Source organism: Pipistrellus kuhlii, unplaced genomic scaffold (genome assembly GCF_014108245.1).
Source record: "Pipistrellus kuhlii isolate mPipKuh1 unplaced genomic scaffold, mPipKuh1.p scaffold_m20_p_2, whole genome shotgun sequence".
NCBI classification, from domain to species: Eukaryota; Metazoa; Chordata; class Mammalia; order Chiroptera; family Vespertilionidae; genus Pipistrellus; species Pipistrellus kuhlii.
In genome coordinates this window covers 141,422,578-141,444,845 of record NW_023425515.1, presented here as the reverse complement: position 1 = coordinate 141,444,845, position 22,268 = coordinate 141,422,578, and the positions used below count along the sequence as shown (strand labels likewise).

The 22,268-nt window shown below is 36.2% G+C and overlaps 1 protein-coding gene across 3 annotated transcripts; it reads left to right on the top strand.

Moving 5' to 3' along the window:
* The first annotated feature begins 3,586 nt into the window (after positions 1-3,586).
* IFI44L (interferon induced protein 44 like) lies at positions 3,587-21,498 on the top strand. Of its 3 annotated transcripts, none has more exons than XM_045584433.1 (9): positions 3,587-3,714; positions 5,518-5,993; positions 7,711-7,759; positions 8,857-9,052; positions 11,516-11,668; positions 13,798-13,969; positions 20,121-20,221; positions 20,718-20,893; positions 21,030-21,498. In XM_045584433.1, exons 1-9 carry the CDS (start codon positions 3,605-3,607, stop codon positions 21,043-21,045), a joined length of 1,449 nt encoding a protein of 482 aa, XP_045440389.1. In that variant the 5' UTR covers positions 3,587-3,604; the 3' UTR covers positions 21,046-21,498. The 3 variants fall into 3 exon arrangements, with proteins under 3 accessions (XP_045440389.1, XP_045440390.1, XP_036303024.2); XM_045584434.1 differs by having other exon boundaries at positions 3,593-3,714; positions 5,524-5,993; XM_036447131.2 differs by lacking the exon at positions 3,587-3,714 and having other exon boundaries at positions 21,042-21,498.
* Positions 21,499-22,268: the final 770 nt, after the last annotated feature.

The window sequence follows — 22,268 nt, the reverse complement described above, 5'->3', positions numbered from 1 at the left end:
TGGGGGGGGCAGGAAGAGATTGGACAAAAATCTTACACCTATGGATGAGGACAATGGCGGGGGTGTGTGTGTAAAAGCATGGGGTGGGGTGGGAATTGGGTAGAGGGGAACTATGGGGGAGAAACAACTGTAATAATCTGAACAATAAAAATTTATTTTAAAAATGTATATTTAAGCAGTGCATGACTGTATTTAGAAACCAAGATCTTATACTAAACATGCTCACTTCTACAGTGCCATTGTTTTCTCAGTGGACAGCTCTAGAAATATATGTTTCTATCCTAATCCACACACAAACAAATATCTATTTTTATTTCTTTATCTATCTCTTTGTATATGTGCTTATACAAATTCCAAAACATCATGATAGGATTCCTGCTAGCCTTCTTTTTCTTATCTGTAATGTTTTTGACAAAGAGAAGCCTAGAACTTTTTATTTACAATGTATTTATTATAGTTTTTCTTCAATTTTAGTATGAACAATGTTTCAAAGTTCCTAACCTGAATCCTCATGGTTAATACATTTATTAACCAGAATATGGTGTTTTACAGTTCCTTATATCTTTATCCTTTGAGTATATAGTCAAAATACTGTTTTCTGTAGTTATTTAGGTTAGTTCTCTTCCTCCCCACTCCTCTCCTTCAGTGTTATATTAATTATAGGCACACAAATCGGTTCATTCATCATTGTCTACAGAGTAGTTGCCTTTATGCACAGGGGATCCATTCCAAGGCTCCCAATGTATGCTTGAAACTGAGCATATATATATATACCGTATATTTTGCCTATGTATATATTCATATGTCAGACAAAGTTTAATTTATTAATTAGGCACAATAAGAGACTAACAATAATAACTAATAATAAAACAGAATCATCATAAAAATATACTAGAATAAAAGTTATATGAATGTGGTCTTTGTCTCTTTCCCTACCTCCTCTCTCTCCCTCAAAATATCTTATCAAATACGCACCCTTTTTGTTATGATGTGAGATGACACATACTGTGATGAGGTGAGGTACTCAATAAGGCATTCAATTAAAATTAGAAATTTTTCATTTCTAGAATCTTCTATTTAATATTTTTAGACTATGGTTGACTCCAGGGAATTGAACCAGTAGAAAGAAAAACTGCAGTTAAAAACTGGAACTACTCTATTGTGTTTTGATTTCCCCCTACATTTTCATTGATTTTAATGATTTGTTTATTTATTTTAGCGTGAAGCATTAGTATAGTTCTAAGAGTAACAGCCATACAAAAGTGTATACTTTGAGAAGTGTTGCTTTTTCCCTATACTTACTACTTCTTTCTTACTCACTTTTTTATTTTGTCCCTTTCCTACTTGCTACTAACCAATCTCTTTAGTTTCTGCTTTATTATTCCTGTACTAGTGGCCCAGTGCACAAAATTTGTGCACGGAGGGAGGTTCCTTCAGCCCAGCCTGCACCATCTCCAATTTGGGATTCTTTAGGGGGTGCCTGACTCCTGGTTTAAGCCATAGGGATCGGGCCTAAACTGGCAGTTGGACATCCCTTTTGCAATCTAGGACTGCTGGCTCCTAACCACTCACCTGCCTACCTGCTTGATTGCTCCTAACTTCTCTGCCTGCCTGTCTGATCACCTCTAATCTCTATGTCTGCCTGCCTGGTCACTCCTAACTGCCTCTGCCTGCCTGCCTGATTGCCCCTAACTGCCCTCCCCTGCTGGCTTGATCTCCAGCAATGGCCCTCCCCTGCCTGCCAATGGCCCTCCCCTGCCTGCCAATTTGATTCTGATTGGTCAGTTTCTGTGCCAGTCAGTGTCAAAAGCTCCACCTCCTAGGAAGACATGGGTTCTTCACAGTTGACCCAGGTTCGGTTCTGATTGATCAGTTTCTATAACAGTCAGTGTCTCTGGGCCTATCTCCAGGCCTGACCACAGAGGCGGGGCTGATCAGCAGCCCATGTGGAGGCCTGGAGAGAAACAGAAGTGTGGCTGTTGGTGAAGCCCTGAGAGAGGCAACAGCTGATCAACAGCTGCCATGGAGGCTGCAGATCAGACCCTGGCTCTCTCCTGACCTCTCTCTGGGCCTGATCCACAGCCCCCTCAGCAGTCAGTGCTGGGTTGCCACGGCACTGACTTCCAGTGTTTGGTCAAATCTTTGGTTGGTTGTTACGGTTCCTGGGTTTTTATATGTTTTTTTTATATTAAGATATCTTTTGCACAAATGAGTAGAAACGTGTATATTTTCTTTTTCCTTACATGAAAGTTGGATTACTATAAATATTCTTTTTTTTTTTTTTGCACTTACTTTTTTCACTTAACCGTATATTCTGCGTAGTTCTCCACTGTGTATTGTACCATCATTTCTTCAACTGATCTCTTATGTGTGGGCATTTAGGCTCTTTCCAATATATTTCAATGATAAACAATGATCCAATGCATAACCTTGTGTATATGTATTTTTTTGCATTGTATTTCCAAGATAGATTCTTAGAAGTGGGATTATTGGCCAAAAGAGAAGGACATGCATACTTTTCTTACATATTGTTCAATTCCCCTTCAAAAAGGCTTTGCCAGTTTGCATTCCAATTTCTTTGTAGGCAGCATATGTATGGGTCTTATTTTGTTATGCATTCAGCCATCTTATGTCTTTTGGAGCATTTAATCCATTTGCATTTAAAGTTATTGTTGATAACTATGTATTTATTGCCATTTTATTATTCATATTGTTATCTTTTTTTTTTCTCTTCTTAAAAAAGACCATTTACCATTTCTTGTAATACTGGTTTGTAAAACACCTTTATCTGTTTCTACTCTGTGGAGCTCTTTATCTGTCCTTTAATTCTAAATGATAGCTTTGCTGAGTAATCTTGTTAATATGTCTTTACTTTTCATCACTTTGAATATTTTGTGCCAGTTTCTTCTAGCCTGCATAGTTTCCATTGAGAAATCATCTGAAATCAGTCTTAGGAAAGCTCCTGAATAGGTAACTAACTGCTTTTTTTCTTGTTTTTAATCTTGTTTTTAATCTTTTTTCTTGTTTTTAATCTTTTTTTCTTTTTGTAATCTTTGATCTTTTGATTATGATATATCTTGATATATCTTGAGTTTATCTTGTTTAAGATTCTGTACTTCCTGTGCTTGTATGTCTAAGTTCTTCACCAGAAATAAGAAGCTTTTTTTGTCATTATTTCTTCAAATGGGACTTCAATTCCTTGCTCTGGTAACCTTATAATACAAATGTTGGTACACTTGTTATCTCGGAGGCCCTTTAAATTATAGTAATTTTTATAGGTTTTTTTTTTTCTCTTTATGGTTCTGATTGGGTGTTTTCTACTACTATATCTTCCAAATAGCAGATTTAGTCCTTTACTTCATATAATCTATTGTTAGCTATTAGCTTTATTGGAATTTTAAAAATTAATATTTGCCATTTCATGAATGCCTATATGTGGGTATATAGGGAATCAAAGATCATTTTCATGTGCTCAGTGGGAATCTTATTCTTTTCTGTTTTGTTTTCTTCTGTCTCTTTAAGGTTGGGAGAAAAAAACTTAATGACACGTGGCTTGCTGCCGGCTGTTTGCTGCTTTGAGTTTCAGTTTCCTTTCTCTCAGACCATGAAGTCAAGGATCTCAGCAGAACTTTCTGTCTCCAGAATGTTTCAGTTGGCCAAGCCAGATGGAGCAGCTTGCACTCCATTTAAGCCTGATCCAGCTTTTAAAAATGGGTAAGCGACGTCCTACCATCCAAAGTGTTCTCCTTTTGTGAAGAAAAAGGCCTGCTTTTCTTTCTTAGAAAAGGAATTTCTGAATGAAATTGGTGTTAATGATCATATTTCTGTTGTTCATATGAAAGCATATGAATAATGAAAAATTTTAAGCACAGGGACTGCAGAGAGAAAATTGACTCTAGTAGAATGTCCTTATAGTTGTATCATATTTGTATTTTGTCTCATTGCTTCCATTTGATGTGTTTTCTTCTGACCAATTCTTCCTTATAATGTGTATAAATTGATGTTAAATGTATTCTTCAAGTTTTTAATTTCAGGTTTATAGATTTTTTTAAATCCAGAGTTTCTTTTTTCTTTTTAATTTTTTCCATTGTGCTGTCAACCATTAAATTTTATGTTTTAATTATCTGAATAAGCCAAGCATATTTATTTAAAAATCTGTGTGGGTAACTCCAATATAAGTTTGTTGTTTTTTTTACTTGGCTTTCTAGCATGTTGTTTTGTTTTGTCCCTGTGTTTATGATCAGTATGAGGCATTTGGTATTAAAAAAAAAAAAGATTGCAGAGATAATTTGAAGCTAAACCAATGTTCTCTTTACTTAGACAAGATTTATTTTGCAAGCATCATGCATCCAGAAGCTTTATTTTAACCGTCATACATGGAGATTACTAGCAAATGAAATTAAATCTGTCTACTTCCAGTCCACCCACCCTCACTTATTCCGTGTTCTTCAGAATCCTAATCCTGAGGGAGAGTTGCTAAGCATTTCCATGGCATGCCATATTTCCTTAGCTTTATGAGTCTAGTGAGCACTTGGGCTAATTGCTCAGCAACTTAGGTACCTCTTCTATAGTTGATAAGTGCACCTCTGGAAAATGTGCTCCCAAAAGCCAAGCTTAGTTCTCTATATTCACTTTTTTTTTAGAAATCTTTGCAAAAAATAAAAATAAAACATTCTTCACTGCTTTGTTAGGTCTCCAATGCTTTCAGATCTATATATTTTACAGTTTTATTTTGCTTTTCCAAATTTTCTCATTGTAAGAATTGGCATGATGGCTCATGTTACATTTTGCCACTCTAGGACCTCCATAACTGTTAACACTTTTCATATTTCAATTTCTTTCTTTGTGAGGTCTTTTCTGTATGAGTTCCTCATTTCTATCTTTTAATTCATGGGCTGGGGAACTGTGGCCTGTGTGTCAGCTACTTGTTTTAATTAGGTCAGAGAAAAAATAACTACTGGAACTAGAAGCAGAAATCTCTACTTTAAATCACTATGCTACCATGTTTCCCCGAAAATAAGACATCCTCTGAAAATAAGACCTATTTATAGGTTTCCTTCTGAGTGAAATATAAGGCATCCCCCCAAAAATAAGGCCCCCCCCCTAGGCTAAACATGAGAGATTTGGTCCACTGATTCTGAAAGAAATGGAGTCACAAAAAATTCACCAGAAAATTCAGGAATTGGATTGTTATGATGATGTTCCAGAAGATGATGACATGATTGCCATTGAATAAATGAGTAAATTCTTGAGACTGTAGGATTCACAGTTTGTCTGGTTTGTGTTGACAACTACCATACTACCATACCGTATACAGGTAATAAATTTCCTTTATTTTCATTTTACAATAAATGTGTACCATATTCTTCTTCATGGAAAAATAAGACATCCCCTGAAAATAAGACCTAGTGCATCTTTGGGAGTAAAAATTAATATAAAACACTGTCTTATTTTCGGGGAAACAGGGTATATGTTCCCCTTAACCTGTTATTGTTTTTGTTTTGTTTTTCCCATTAGATACAGAACAATGGAAATGACAACCAGATTGACATGGAATGAAGAAAAGATTCTGCAAAAGCTGCTTGGAAATGTTTCCTTGAGTCTTTTTTATAAGTCTAGTGTACATAAATGTTCCATTGAAAATATGCTTGATATGTGCAATCATCAAGGATCCACTATAACAGTAATTTACTTGCCCAACTGTATTGTTGGGGCATTTTTATTTGGGCACTATCCTCAAATGGATAAAAATTGTAGAAATCAAAATTATTCTTTCTATTTTTCACTTAATAACACTAGAACAACTGAAGTTTTTAATGTAGAAGCACAAATTGATTCTGAAAAACTGGCATTTTATTCCTCTAATGAAATCATTTTCTCCTTAATTCCACATGAGTCCAAAGTTTTTATTCATCAATCATTAAAGATTGAATTAGGAATACAACATTTCACTTCCTCAAATTATTTGGAATGTGAAGTTTTCCGCGTTGAAGGTATGATAGATACTTGTACATTTTCACTCCAGTCTTTGTGTTTGACAGGTTATAATCTCTCTATATAAAAGATTAATATGGAAATTGTCCCCACAGGAGTTCGACCAATCACTTGCTATGATGTTAGCTAACAACCAGGGGGTGGTACGGAATGAAAGAAGGCCCAGGCCGGTAGCCAGAAGGCCCTGATCAGCTCTGATCACTGCCCAGGCCAAGAGACCCTAGCCGTGAAAGAATTTCATTCACTGGGTCTCTAGCTGATCTATAAGCAAAAGGAAAAGTGAGAGGGATTTTTTGCCATCAATTTTCTCTTTCATAAACTCCAAAGGAAACCTAGGATACTGGAAAGTATAGGCAGTTTTGAGCAAGCTAAATTGGTAATTGTAAGTGAAGAGACAGAAATGGAAATAGGGGTTGGGGGGGGTGTGAGAGAAAGACAGAAAGAGAGAGACAGACCTTACGATAGATAGATAGCAGGTCTATTTTGATTTTTGGTTAGTCTGAAAATTTCTAGGCATGTTTATGTGAAAGTTTGCAGAGTGAGTTAATGTATTGATGTTACCAGATTGGACTGGCATGGAGTGTGTCTGCTGCTGGCTAGCCTGTAGTATGTGGGTTCTTGAGACTTTGTGTAGGAAGTATTTCACAGCATAAATCTGGGTTATTTTGAGTGTGTGTTTTTATTAAAGCTGGGGCAATGAAACAAAAGACTTTGGGTTGAAGAAGCAACAGGGATTGCTTAAGCGATGCTCTGCTTTGGCTCTCTAGAAAGGTTATAGGGAAGAAGTGAGCCAAGGTGGGACTGCTTTTAGCTCACTGGAAAGTGAAGGCTGCAGAGATAGAAGTGAGTCAAGTTAGAGATGCTTTTAATTCACTGAAAAGTCAGAGAAAAAGAGGGCCTTGGAGACATGATTGGGGAATGGGGTGGGGAGTAAACCTGGGAAGAGCTATCATTACCTGCTGCTTCCCTCCTTGCAAACCTCATAGGAACCCTTGGAGTTTAGGAGGAAGTAAAAAGTCCATGCTTCACACAGGGTCTTTGTCTTGAGGGTTTTTATCTCTTTTCTGTGGGTGAGAATCTTAGGGGAGAGTTTCAGTAGAATATTCATTAGCTTTCCAGGTATGTTTTAAATATACTGATAGATCAAAATGAGTGTATAGGGCTATTTGAGATTTTTCTTTAATCTGTTTACTGTTTTAATTTTATCTTGGGTATACGTGGCTTTAATCAAGCTTTTGCTATTTGTTTCCCTGACTTCATCTGTCCTTGGGTTTATCTGGCACAAATGGCATTATCTTGTTCTCTGTTCTTTATTTCCCTGACCAAGGTGATTTAAGCTATGTATCTTCTGTTTAGGGAGAAGAGGTATAAATCATTTGTTTTCAAGTGTCCTTGGTTAGGGAGTATAAAACCTTGTGATTTACTAGCTGGCTGTAAACTGTTAAAATTGTTTGGCCTTGTTTAATTATCTTGCCTCAGTTTCCACATTCCACTTGTCCAGGGATTTTTCCAGCTTCTTAATATCCTGCCACATTGAGAAGGTACTCTTTCCTCTTCTTATTTTTTTGCCAGCACTAGTTCCTCATTGAACAGCTCAACTCTGGGTTATGCAACCACACTTAATGCCTTATGTAGAAGGTAGACCACATTTAATAAGACTTTAAAAAGAGATCTAAAGAAGTTTAAAAAATTATGATGCTGTTTTATTTCCTATAGGAATTAATGATGATAAAGGCTACATAAGGAGGATAACAGGAGTTGTACAGTAAGTTGGACTATCTAATTACTCATTTCACTTTATTTAATAAAGAGAGATTATACTAATTGACCCTCATGTTGTCGCAAAGATGGTAGCACCCACAGCCAGTAAGGAGGGAATATGCTAATTGACTGCCACACTCTCAGAAGTGGCAGTGCCTATGGCCACAAGAAGGCGGTGCCCCATCCCTTCAGCCCCCCAGCCACCCAGGGCCAGCCTGAGGTGCAGGCAAGCCTCAGATGGTGGCTGCCCAGCCCAGCAGGGCCACCCAAGGCCTAGGTAACCAGGGCTGGCTGAGGCTTGTGCTGTTGGCAGTGGCAGCAGAAGAAATGTGATGGGGTATTGTTGGGTCGCCTCCTGCTCCCAGACTATGAGAGGGGGCAGGCCAGGCTGAGGGCCTCTAGTTTAGAATAATTGTATATATGGCACTATTAAAGAATTATCAAAATAAAAATCATTTGGAGTAATAAAAATGCATTATGATATTATTGACATAATATGTTCAATGCAATTTAGAACAATAACAACAAAACAAAACATGACCAATTGTAGGAAATTTTAAAAAGTGGAAGACAATTTAACTTCAGGTTTTACTTTTGACCTGTAATATTCAAAGTTTTCTAGACAAAGTATAGATGACTATTTTAGACAATGTCTGAAATTTTTCTGTTTGAATAAAGTTTTTGGAGAATGTCAGTAAGTTTTTAAAACCAAGGCATCTTTCCCCAATTATATGTAAATATATCTGCATCGCATATATTTTATTTTTATTTCTTTTTAATATAATATTACTGAAAATAATAATGCATTTTCACTGTTGTTGATATTTCTTATAGATGTATGTGGTCTAAAGCTAATAGTTTGACAATGATTTGGTTTCTGGTCAATGTTTAACTTTAGTCAGATATAGACAAATGCATTTTCTTCAAGCACAAAGTACATTACCTAGACCATTCAAATCATATGATAGAAGATGTTAATATAAACATAATAACTAAGTAATCAAGACCTTTTTTTTTTAATTGGAGTCAAGAAGCTCTGGAAGAATTGTGCTGGTCTTTATGGAAGTTTGGCTATTGTATTTAACCACCATATTTTAACAGGTACAGAAATGGGCTCCTAGCAGAGCTCAGAGGCTACAGGCCCTATGCAGATTTGGTTTCAGAAATTAATATTCTCTTGCTGGGTCCAGTTGGGTCTGGAAAGTCCAGTTTTTTCAATTCAGTGAAGTCTGTTTTCCGAGGCCATTTGACTCGCCAAGCCGCAGTGGGGTCTGATGTCACTAGCATTACTGAAATGGTAAGTTATCTCTGAATTTTCTGAGGATTTTTATAAATTATAGTTATTAGGTTTGTTGATTTTTTTTTTTTTGCCATTTTCTCTCAGACCAATAACCTCCCTTTAATTAATAAATAATTAAATGCTAAATCAACTGTAAAACAAGAGTAAAAGTTGAATGAGAACTACCTCCATGAAGTTATATTATACAGCAAGGCTTTCCATTTTTATGGATGGGAAGTAGTTATATGAAGTAGTTATATGAAGAATGATTTGGGGGGGCAATAAAACTGTAAAAACTTTGTGTAAATCTTTAATCATTATATTTATTGTATATTTGCTCATGTCCCACATGGCTTTATCTGGATTGAAATGATTTTCTCTTTTCATAAAAAAAAGAAATGAGAATTATGTAATACAGAATTTCCCATTACATAAGATCATTTTTTAAGAAATAATAATGAGCAACAAAATAACAATTCCCTTTGGTGGGTCAACCTTCAAACACCATATTATTTATAAACAAACTAGAGGCCCATTGAGATCGAGATCGCAGGGCTCCTAGACTATGAGAGGGAGCATGCACTGAGTCTCTAGTATAAAATAAAACTACTCACATGGATAGGATCTAGACAACTTCAAAAAACAAAATTTTCCTATAAACACCATCTTATTTATAAACAAACTAGAGGCCCATTGCACAATATTCATACAAGAATAGGCCTTCCTTCCCCTGGCTTCACTCCCAGCTGCCTAGGAGCCAGCACATCCCCACTCCCGGCCCACCCAGGAGCTGGCAAGTCCTTGCTTCTGTCCAGAACACTGCCCCTGTAGCTCCCTCCACCACTCCCCCTCCTCCTCATAGCAGACATCCCGCCCCTGCCATTCCGCACCTGCATATGCAAATTAACCCACCAACTTTGTTAGGTTAATTTGCATACTCACTCTTATTGGCTGTGGGTGTAGTGGAGGTATGGTAAATTTACATGTTTGTCTATTATTAGGGAAGATATGTTTAAGGAAATAAATAATGATACCATTTAAAAACTGTTACTCTAAAGATCTTCAAAGTATGATGCAATATTTACCTAGAAACTTCCATTTTATGTTTGTAAAAATGTTACCATATAATCAAACAAAGAATAATAAAAAAATAATAAATAGGAAATTTCATAACCAAGTTGTGTTTATCTAAAACCACTACAACCTAACATTGTTATCTTCTGATCACTTATATGCTATTTACTGCCAGTGCAAAATTTATCATAAAACAGTAATGGCCCATTTTAGTGCCATATTCAATAATTGAAAGCATTTTCTATGCTTTTCAAGAATCACATTTTGTTTTTTGATATGCATCATCTTAATACTTTGTGTAATGAAGTGAGAAGTATATATAAAGTGCTTCCAATGCATATTAATTAAAGTATGGTGATTGATGAGTAAAGGTATGGATGTGATTGAGTTGTGAGCTGAAATTTTCTCATGTAACAAAATTTTAATAAAAAAGAAAATGAAATACTGCTTATTCATACTGTATACTTGGTAGTTATTTTTTGGAAAATGCACAGAGCAAGCCTATCACTACAAGTAAAACCAACAGTGCTTGTTTCCAATAGCATTTTAGGTGTAAACAAAAATATTAGAACATTAAGAAACATATATCCACCATGCTGAGCTTGATAACTTTCTAACAGTTACTGGATCAGATTAATAGTGGTTTTAAGAGATATGATGTTTTAATATTGTACAATGAAATGAGCTAATATTTGGAAAATCTAGGTAATCCAGCCAGTGAACTGATATTTTTAAATGACCAATGCATCAGGTTACAAAATTATCTGTGCGTAAAATGTATTTCAGTGTGAGATAGATCAGTGAATTTAATGTAACAGAGTATGAAAAGTCACAAATTCCATATTGCAGCTAATCTTTGAGAACTTACCACTTGTTGAACTTACATGTATATGAATGAGGAATATACAAGATGCTCTGAAAAATGTAAAATTAAGTACTTCCTTTCTTTCCTACTACATGTGTATGAGGCCCGATTTTCTTTATATACTTCAACCAAAATAATATATTACAACAAAATGAATGCAGAGGTAGATATGAGAATCCAGCTATCTTTTTTAATCAAACACTAAAAAGTAATGTAAAAAATAAATCAATTCCACTCTTTTTGAATAATGTTTTTGGAAAGTAATTTTATTTTTTTTTCATAGAAATCTTGTTTAGGTTATGTAATATTAAATCATTTAAAAATGATTTAAGAAATGTTTAAAATTCTTTCAGTTTTAATTTATGTTAAGTATTAATAAATATAACTCACATAAAATATCTGTAGAATTCTCAATAATTTTTAAGAGTCTGAGGTGATTCTGAAACAAAAATGTTTGAGGACAGCAGTGTTCAAATATTAACCAGTCTCTGTCATGAATGCGGGTTGAAGAATGCAATTTTACACCTTCCCTTTTTTTGCAGTATAGGATTTACTCTATTAAAGATGGAAAAGATGGGAAATCTCCGCCATTTACGTTGTGTGACACCATGGGGCTGGATGAGAAAGAGGGAGTAGGATTGTGTATGGACGACATACCCCACATCTTAAACGGCTGTGTGCCAGACAGATATCACGTAAGAACTATCTAGTGCTCTAACACATTTCAAATAATCTTATTATGCTTTTTGTTGATTTTTTACTCCATAAGGAATTTTAACTATCATAAGTTGATTTCAACACTAAACAACACTACTGTACTTTAAATGAGTAAGTATTCATATAAGTAGAGTTATTGCTCTTCTTTTTTAAAAAATATATATATTTTATTGATTTTTTACAGAGAGGAAGGGAGAGAGGGATAGAGAGCTAGAAACATCGATGAGAGAGAATCATCGATCAGCCGCCTCTTGCACACCCCCTATTGGGGACGTGCCCACAACAACGGTATTTGCCCTTGACCGGAATCGAACTCGGGACCTTTCAGTCCACAGACCGACGCTCTATCCACTGAGCCAAACCGGTCTCGGCATTGCTACTCTTTAGTATTAAGAAATATAGCCAAAAGGCAGGGTTCTACTTCCAGTAAAAGGTCAGGAGGAGATTGTGTTTACTAGTATATCACTGTTTATTATGACGTATATTTAGACAAAACATTGGAACTAATTTTTTTTTTTTTTTTGTTGAAGCATGATGTTATACTGTAAATACTTAGTATTCATTATTTAAATACTACTTAAATCCCTAGATCTAAAGGTTGGCTCTGCCACTAACTAGATGTGTACCCATAAGCATGTCATATACTTGTCTCTGTAAGTCTTAGTTTTTTCATATGTGAAATATATTGTAGGTAATAATAATGTCTATTTTATAGGGTGGCTGAAAAGATAAATGAGATGATGTACTCTAAATTCTCAAAAAGTTAACCATCATTATGATCTTTCTTTTAAGTACTAGATGTAATATAGTTAGCCTCAATTTCTAAACAGTGATTTCTTTTGCCTCTCAATTGTGCTTGATTGAAAATCGTAGCCATGTACTCATACAGGGTTTCCCAAAAAATGTATGCAAACACTTTGAATAATTATAAAGGCAGTATACATTAAAATACATTTCAATTTTCAAAATTGAGGTATCAGCTGCTAATGCATGTATGTATATATTTGAGACACATTATTTTAAAAAGTATTTATTTAAAACCTAAGTTGTGTCAGACACTATGCCAGACACTATGCCAGTTGCTAGAAACATAATTCTTATCTTCATGGAGCTCACAATTTAGGAAGACATAAAGACATAGGGCAGAAGAACAAAGTAGAAAGAAAAATTATGAGCATACTAATACCTTCATTTTTTACAGGGGAGAAAAATGAACCAATTCAGTCTAACAATGAAATACATAGTTAAAACTATGTGTAGAGGGGCAGAAGGGATCAATGGAGAAAAAAAGGGAGAACATCTGTAATACTTTCAGTAATAAAGATAAATTTAAAACATAATGAATCAATCTCTTACTATGTTTTGTCATCTTTTCTCCTAATCCTAGAAAGATCATTGTCTTGTGGTAAGGCAATATTAACATGAATTTGAAATTTGGTATTTGTTCTGTTTTACTTTAGTTTTTTTCCTTCTGGAAAAATGAGAAATTATAGTATTTTACTTTTAATGAGATTTTCAGTTTTATCTTTCCTTTTCTCTCTATTCATTCGTTTATTTAAGTATGTATAATGCTTAGAGAGCAGTCTTTTTTTTTTTTTTTTTTTTTTTTTTTTTTTTTTTTTTTTACAGAGAGGAAGGGAGAGAGATAGAGAGCTAGAAACGATGAGAGAAAATCGACCAGCTGCCTCTTGCACACCCCCTACCGGGGATGTGCCCTCAACCAAGGTACATGCCCTTGACCGGAATCGAACCTGGGACCCCTCAGTCCGCAGACCGATGCTCTACCACTGAGCCAAACCGGTTTTGGCTAGAGAGCAGTCTTAAATGATGTGTAACATTGAGAATGATAGTTTTTCTGGATAACGTGAACTATAGATAATTTTTCACCAAAATAACAAAGTGGTTTTTCTATAACAAAGATATAATTCATTACGCTCTCAGTGGAAAGGAAATATGGAAGAGGCAACATTAATAAATCTGTGGGAGGAGAAGCTGCGGGAAGGGAAAATGCGGGTTGGAGGTTAATGATGGTCACATTTGAAACATGAATTTTGTCTTAAAGGATTCAGCGGAGACTGTCTAAATGTTACCTTATGTTCCCTAACAGTTCAGTCCCCAGCAACCAATTACATGTGACCATCCTACCTTCATCACCTCTCCATCACTGAAGGACAGGATTCACTGTGTGGCTTATGTTTTAGATATCAACTGTATCAACAGTCTCTCCTCTAAAATGGTGGCAAAGTTCAAACAAGTTCAAAAAATAATATTAAGCTGTGGTGAGTACCATTCACTTATTAATATTTTTTATTTTGAAAGAATTATAGCTTCATAGGCAGTTGCAAAGGTAATACAGAGAGCTGGAATGTACGCTTCACGCACTTCCTAAGCCCTGGGTTGATTGGTGCACATCCTTGATTGAAGGAAAGGCCCTAAATCCTACTCTTCAATCCTGAAAGACTAAAATGGCTATAACTTTTTGTCATGTGTTATTTTCCTTTGGCTTGATAGGGGAATCATTTCGCCACATTATGTTACTAGATTAGGATGATCAAAACCAGGAACTTGACATTGCGTAAATTTGTGTGTATAGCTCTATGCTGTTTTATCCTGTGTATATTCATGTGACCTAGTACTATAATCAAGATACAGAAGTATTCAATCACCACAAAAATCCCCCTTAGGATACCTCCTAATCCCCCACCATCCCCAGTTTTTGACCATCACCAGTCTCTTCTCTCATTCTATAATTTTGTTATTTAAGAATCCTATTTAATAAAATTAACCATTGCTCCACTAAAACCACAGTCCATGCCCACATTCCACACCCACCAGCCAATTAGGAGTGAATATGCAAATAAGTCTAAATAAGATGGCTATAGCCACAGAGAGCAGGAGGAAGGCTTGGATTTCCCCAGCGATGGAAGAAGCCAAGCTTTCCGCCTTCCCTTGCCAGCCTAGGCCTCCACTCAAGGCTACAAAATTTCAATGATAGAAGATACATAAACCCAAACAGAAATGGTGGCAGCCATGGAGCTGAAAAGAGCAGGAAGCTGGGGTTGCCCTCAGCGATGGAGGAAGCCAAGCTTTCCACACATTCTGGCTGGCCCAAGCATCCTCTTAAGGCTACAACATTTAAATTATGGAAGATACATAAATCCCAACAGAAATGGTTGCTACCATGGAGCAAGCAGAAGGCTTGGCTTCACTCCAGGCTACAAAGTTTCAATTGTAGAAGATAAATAAACCCCAGATACCAGGCCCTCTGCTTGGGTTGCCAATGGGTGTGGCCAGCCTGCAAACCACCACAGAACCCTCACCCAGGCTGCCCCACACCACAAAGGAACTGCCACCCTGATCTGGGACAACCTTCAGGGCAAACCAGCTGGCCCCCCACCCATGCACCAGGCCTCTATACTAATAAAAGAGTAATATGCAGATTGGCCATCACTCCAACACAGAAGATGGCTACTCCCATGTGGTTAAAGATCCTGTCCCCATGTGGACACAAGATGGCCACCACAAGATGGCCATCAGGGGAGGGCTGTTGGGAGGGACTAGGCCTACAAGGGAGGGCAGTTGGGGGCCATCAAGCATTCAAGGAAGGGCAGTTAAGGGTGACCAAGCCAGCAGAGGAAGGAAGTTGGGGGTGACTGGGCCTGTAGGAAATGATAGTTTGGGGGGAACCCAGGCCTGTAGTGGAGGGCAGTTTGGGGGAGGGGGAGGACCAGGCCTGCAGGGGACAGCAGTTCGGGGCAAACAGGCTGGCAGGGGAGCAGTTAGGCATCAATCAGGCTGACAGGGGAGTGGTTAGGGAGTGATCCGGCTGGCAGGCAGAAGCAGTTAGGGGCAATCAGGAAGGCAGACCGGCGAGCATTTGGGATCCAGCAGTCTTGGATTGTGAGAGAAATGTCTGACTGCTTGTTTAAACAGGCGGTTGGAGATCCCTCGAGGGTTCCCAGATTGGAGAGGGTGCAGGCTGGGCTGAGGGACACTATCCTCCCCCAGTGCACGAATTTTGTGCACCAGGCCTCTAATATTATATAAATGCAATTATACAGTATGTCCTTTTTAAACAATTTTTTCACTCAGTTTCATATTCTTTGAGGTCCATAGAAATTGTTGTGTATATCTATTCTTCATCCCTTTTTGTTGTTTAGTAGCATTCCATGGTATAGATATACCACAATTTAACCATTCTCTATCAAAGGAATGGTTTGATTACTTCTAGTGTTTGGCTATTGTAAAGCTTCTATGAACATTAGTATATGAGTGTTTTTTTTAAATATATATTTGTTCTTTATCAAAATGAGGAAGTTCTTTATTTATAATTCTCCTATTTTTGATTTTTTAACATGAATGGGTATTGAAATAGTTTTTCTCCATAGGTTGACATAATCATGGGAACATTTTTTTCTTCTTTAATATTTTATTAAATTTATATTCCTAAGGGATATTGTTCTATAGTTTCCTTTTTGGACTGGTGAGGCTTTGGTAGCAGGGTAATACTGGCCTTATAAGATGAGTTGGAAAGTGTTCCTTCCTCTACTATTTCTGAAAGAGATTGTGTAGAATTGGTATTAATTTATCTTTAAATGTTTAGGAGAATTCTCTAATGAAACTATCTGGGCCTAGATATTTCTTTTCAGGAGTTTTAAAATTAAAAATTCAATTTTAAAATAGTCATAGAACTACTAAAATGACCTACTTTATGTTAGGTGAGTTGTGGTAGTTGGGAACTTAGATGACCGATTATGGACTTTTCCCGTTTTCAACTCCAGGCATTGAGTTCTACATATTTTGCTATCAGCACTGCTTTAGTAATGTCCCACAAATTTTGGTATGTTATGTTTTAATTATCATCTGATTCAATGCATTTTAAAATTTTCCTTAGGACATCCACTTGACTCTTGAATTATTTAGAGTATATTACTTAGCTTTCAAGTGCTTGGAGTTTTTCCTGTTACCATTCTGTTACTGAATTTGAGATTGATTCCATTTTGGTTAAAGGACATCCTCTGTTTGATTTAAATTGCTTAAAAATTTTTGAAGTTTGATTTATGTTTCAGGATATACTATACCTTGATAAACGTTCCATAGGTGCTTGAATATAATGTGTATGCTGCTGATTTTTTGGCATGTCCCATAAATGTCAATTAGATTAGATTTTCTCCTTTTTGGTATAAGTAATTTTTGATTACACCATGGATGTTTTGGGTACTGCATTATGGGACTCTGGATTTTATTTAAGTCTGTGTTTTAGCACACCTCTCCTCATCTTGTGCTTGTAGGAGTAAAAGTACAGGCTTCCCACTAAGCATTGTTTGACACCTTCAAGGAGGAAGAGCATTTTATATTGATCTCATATGGTTTACATTTATACCACAGGAGGATAGGAGTCTCATTAAGTCTGGGTAAATGAAAGGTGGTTAAAGTTTCAGTTTCTCCCTTGGCCTCCTCTGTCACTGGTGCAGAGGGAGAAGAGCATATTATTTCCGTGGTTTACATGGAAGTCCTGGATTCCCAAGCATCCTCCATTGACACCATTAAGGGGAACCTAGTACTTGCTCTTCTTCTATGATACTACCCTAGCAGAGAGTGGAGGTTTTATAAGGGAAGAGTTGCTTCCATGGATGGGACTGAAGTAGTGTAGCTGTAGTCTGAACGTTTTCTGTCTTGTTAGGTTGTGCCTTTTCTCATGTTTTGGCTAGAAAGAACAGACTAGTATCCCCTTCCCTCCTTTCCCCTCTCTTCTCCTCTATTATTTTTTCTCTTCTTTTGTCAGCTCTAATCAGCATTTTCTAGTTGCAAGCTTCTGCAGCAGTTAATATGGGATACATGAAGTAGAAAGAAAACCTGGAGAACTCACCACCACATTGTTCCTTGGATCCCAAGGTCCCTAGCGAGTCTGTCTTCTTCTCTCTACCTTTTCATCTTTGCATTCAACTTATATATGATCCAGTGCTTTTAGCTGTACTAAGTGGAAAGAATCATTTGTCTTTTCTAGTTGGTCCAGAACTGGTTAGAAGTCTTCTCATTGAACTTCCACAAAATTTAATGTAAAGACTTGTTTGAGCACTTATACTCCAGAGCCTCACTGTTTAGTATATCAATTAAAAAAAAGTTATATTTTGATTTTGAACAAAAAATCTGTGCAGTTTAATGTATAGACCATGCTGAAACCAGTTTGGCTCAGTGGATAGAGCGTCGGTCTGCAGACTGAAAGGTCCCAGGTTCAATTCCGATCAAGGGCATGTACCTTGGTTGTGGGCGCATCCCCGGTGGGGGTTATGCAGGAGGCAGCTAATTGATGACTCTCTCTCATCAATGTTTCTAACTAACTATCTCTCTCCCTTCCTCTCTGTAAAAAATCAATAAAGTATATTTTAAAAAATAAAAATAAAAATAATGTATAGACCATAGTCTTAGTGTAAGGTGACCAGATCATCCTGCTTTTGGTGGGACAGTCCCGATTTTGAACAATTTTTCCCGTGTCCCGCGGTGTTTTAAAAAAGTCCCAATTGTTGGAAAGAACTACTAAGTGCCTAATTAAAGCTAGATTTTTTTTTAAACAGTCATATTTTTTTATCTTTGTAAAGTTAACTCAAATGCACTGAACTTATAGTTTCCTTTTCTGTAAAATGGGAATGGTAAGTTCTGCATCTAAAGATTGTATTAAACATTAAATATACTCAATATAAATATATAAGCAATTAACAGATCTAAAAGCATAGTGAATTTGGGATAAGACTAAGTTACAGAAGTGTTCAGATTTGAAATTAATTTTTTAAGGGCTTATGGCTGCATATCATATTGTGTGGTGATGCTTAATGCATGTAATTGTGCTGACTAACAGCCTTTAATTTGGAAAGAGAAGAATTGCATTGTAACAGAAGTTTGATAAAATTTATACCTATCAATTGAGTCCTACCCTCTATATTATAGGATAAGGTTTTTGTTTTGTTTTTTTTTAAATATATTTTATTGATTTTTTACAGAGAGGAAGGGAGAGAGATAGAGAGCTAGAAACGTCGATAAGAGAGAAACATCGACCAGCTGCCTCTTGCAAACCCCTACCGGGGATGTGCCCGCAACCAACGTACATGCCCTTGTCCAGAATCGAACCTGGGACCTTTCAGTCCACAGACTGACGTTCTACCACTGAGCCAAACTGGTTTCGGCGAGGATAGGTTTTAATTAGCCAACTTTACTAGTTATTCATCAGGGACATGAATAACGAGAAGGGACATGAATAAACTCAAGATTTCTGTAAGGAGGAAATTCTAAAAAGCTCTACAAAAAAGTCAAGAAAAAAAGAAGAAGAAGAAGAAGAAGAAGAAGAAGAAGAAGAAGAAGAAGAAGAAGAAGAAGAAGAAGAAGAAGAAGAAGAAGAAGAAGAGGAGGAGGAGGAAGAAGGAGGAAGAAGGAAGAAGTCCAGAGGCAGCCTGGAAATCTCAATTTTATAATTTATTTTTTTCTGGGGAAGCGATTGTTACTAAAGGAGAGTTTTGATTAGGTTAGAAGTCAAATGAGATTTATTCATCTCTGTGGTGTGAGGGAAAAGGCAAGAGGTCTTTAGAAATACAAAAACAGTGTATTTTGCTTTTATAAATGTAGACACACAATGCTCTTCACTTTATCTTTCTTGGGTTCCTTTTAGTTGTCAAGAGCCATCAGCTACTCACCCCAAAACACTTTAAAATACAGAATTTGAATAGAATAGTAGATGACTACAACATAGTGTAAATTTAGTAATACCGTGTTTCCCCCAAAATAAGACATCCTCCGAAAAAAGACCTACTTACAGGTTTCTTTCTGAGTGAAATATAAGGCATCCCCCCTGAAAATAAGCCCCCCCCCAGGCTAAACATGAGAGATTTGGTCCACTGATTCTGAAAGAAATGGAGTCACAAGAAATTCACCAGGAAATTCAGAAATTGGATTGTTATGATGATATTCCAGAAGATGATGACATGATTGTCATTGAATAAATGAGTAAATTCTTGATACTGTAGGATTCACAGTTTGTCTGGTTTGTGTTGACAACTACCGTACTACCGTACTGTATACAGGTAATAAATTTCCTTTATTTTCATTTAACAATAAATGTGTACCATATTCTTCTTCATGGAAAAATAAGACATCCCCTGAAAATAAGACCTAGTGCATCTTTGGGAGCAAAAATTAATATAATATAAGATACTGTCCTATTTTCGGGGAAACGGGGTAATTTCTCATGTTGAAAGAAAAATATTATTTCTCTTAGTTGAAGAAATTCAGGTCCCATATTGAGATATACTGGCTATGGGATAATTCATTCTCCAAATCTTAAAACCATCCTACAGAGAACTGATTTTATATACATTTAATTACCTTGCTGACACATTGCAGATTATGATATAAAATAACTGATTTATCTACCTGATCTAGGTGTACCACAGGTAGCCTTGCTGACAAAAGTGAAAAATTACCATGAAGTTCTTCAAGAAGACTTTTTAAATATGAATACTTCTATGACTTCTCAAAGCCAGGTAAAGAACACTGTGTAACCAGCTATTGTCAAAATAATATTTTACTCTGTGTGTGTGTATGTGTTCTCACACTACACATTCACAGGTAAATAAAGAAATAATCGCCCTGGCCTGTTTGGCTCAGTGGATAAAGTGTCGGCCTTCAGACTCAAGGGTCCCAGGTTTGATTCCTGTCATGGGCATGTACCTTGGTTGCAGGCACATCCCCAATAGGGGATGTGCAGTAGGCAGCTGACTGATGTTTCTCTCTCATTCATGGTTCTAACTCTCTCTCACTCTCCCTTCTTTTCAGTAAAAAATCAATAAAAAATATATTTAAAAGAAAAGATCAATTGCCTGGTTAAATCTCATTTTAAAACTGTATCTTTATTATAATTATATTTTAAAGATAATTTGTTAATTGTTTTTGTTTTGGTTTCTTTTTTGAATTACATTTAAATTCAGTCAAATTTTATATGTAAGACTGATCCTTATTAAATTATTTTTTTTCCTACAGATAAAGAAAATCCAAAAAATGCTAAAAATTCCTATTTATAATATTCTGATGGTTGAAAATTATGCTCTGGAGTGGGAGCAGGACCCTTTAAAAGACATTCTGATCCTCTCTGCGCTGAGGCAGATGTTACGAGCTGCAGATGACTACTTAGAGGATTTGCCTCAGAGGCGTATCAGGTAATCTGGCCCCTTCATGCTCCTCTCATTAAACCCTGGTTCTTTTTGAAAAATCCTAAGCTACACCTGTTAGATGGCTGGTGTCCTTCTACCTGCCCTAGTACTAACATGTATGTTTTGTTTGGACTCTTTTTAGATTTTTTTTCAGATGAAGTTGCTAGAATGTCCCAGCTTGACATGTGTGATTAGTTGCCTTATTTCTGACACTTGGCCCAGTCTTGGATTGGCCTGCCTCACTTAGTCAATCTCTGCGGACAGTCTCCTTGGAACTTTGTGTTCATCATACTTTTCCTTCTGTACCTGACAGCATCTAACTGATAGCTCATTTGAGGATCAGTCAGACCTCAAGCTCTAAGGCCAACTATGAGCAATAGTGGACCAAGATATCCCTATTGCAAACCACCCTTCATATTTCTTCACTACTTACAATTTAATTTTTGTGACATGATCCTAAATCTCCTCAGCAAAACTCACTATTCCCTTATCTATTCATCCTTAACACTTCATTTAAAACTTCATGTGCATGGTAATCATATTGAATAATGATTATACAATGATTACACAGTATCTGCTTCCCTAAATAAACAGTGAATTATTTAAAAAGCCAGGTTTGGATTTTACTTGTCTTGTATTCACAGAGCTTCACACAGTGTCTGGCAGAAAGCAAGCATTTCCATCATTATGCATCTCTTTCAACCTCCCCAGAATGATAGTATATGCTTAATTTTTTTTCTCATTATAAAAGGGAAGACTATAAAAGAATAAAATGCCAGAAAGAAGAAATGAAAATAAAGGAGGGAGAATATTCCACTTACCTCTGAATGACAATATGAATTTAAATTAATTGAAAAAAGCAAATATTTCTTAAAGACTTAGATTTTTCTTTCTGTGAAAAAAATAAAATTTTTCCCTCTAAAGAACCCATGCCTGATATTCACTAATTGAATTGCAAACCAGTCTAACCATGTCTCCAAAGCAGAACATTAAAATAAGATTACTAGTGCAAGTCAATAAGAGGTTTATCTTATACAAGTGCTATAAATGATTCTGACATCCTTCAGGCAGCTGTAGAAGTTAGGACTATAGATAAGTAAATGAAATAATTTAAAAATATATGTTTCAATTTTTTTACCCCTAAAGCCTTCTTCACTATTTCTTCCAAATTTCTTAGACCTTTCAAATAAATATGCTTTGCTTCAGTAGTTATTTATATTAAAGCAGAAAATTTATGTTTACTCAGGATTATTTTCTTCTTTGAGAAGTCATGGGTATTACAAAGGGAAGAATTCCTTAGATATAGTTATGGAAAAATATTTTTTCCTAAAGCAAAACTGCAGGGGAAGCTGTGTTCAAATGAATGTCCAGGAGGCATGAT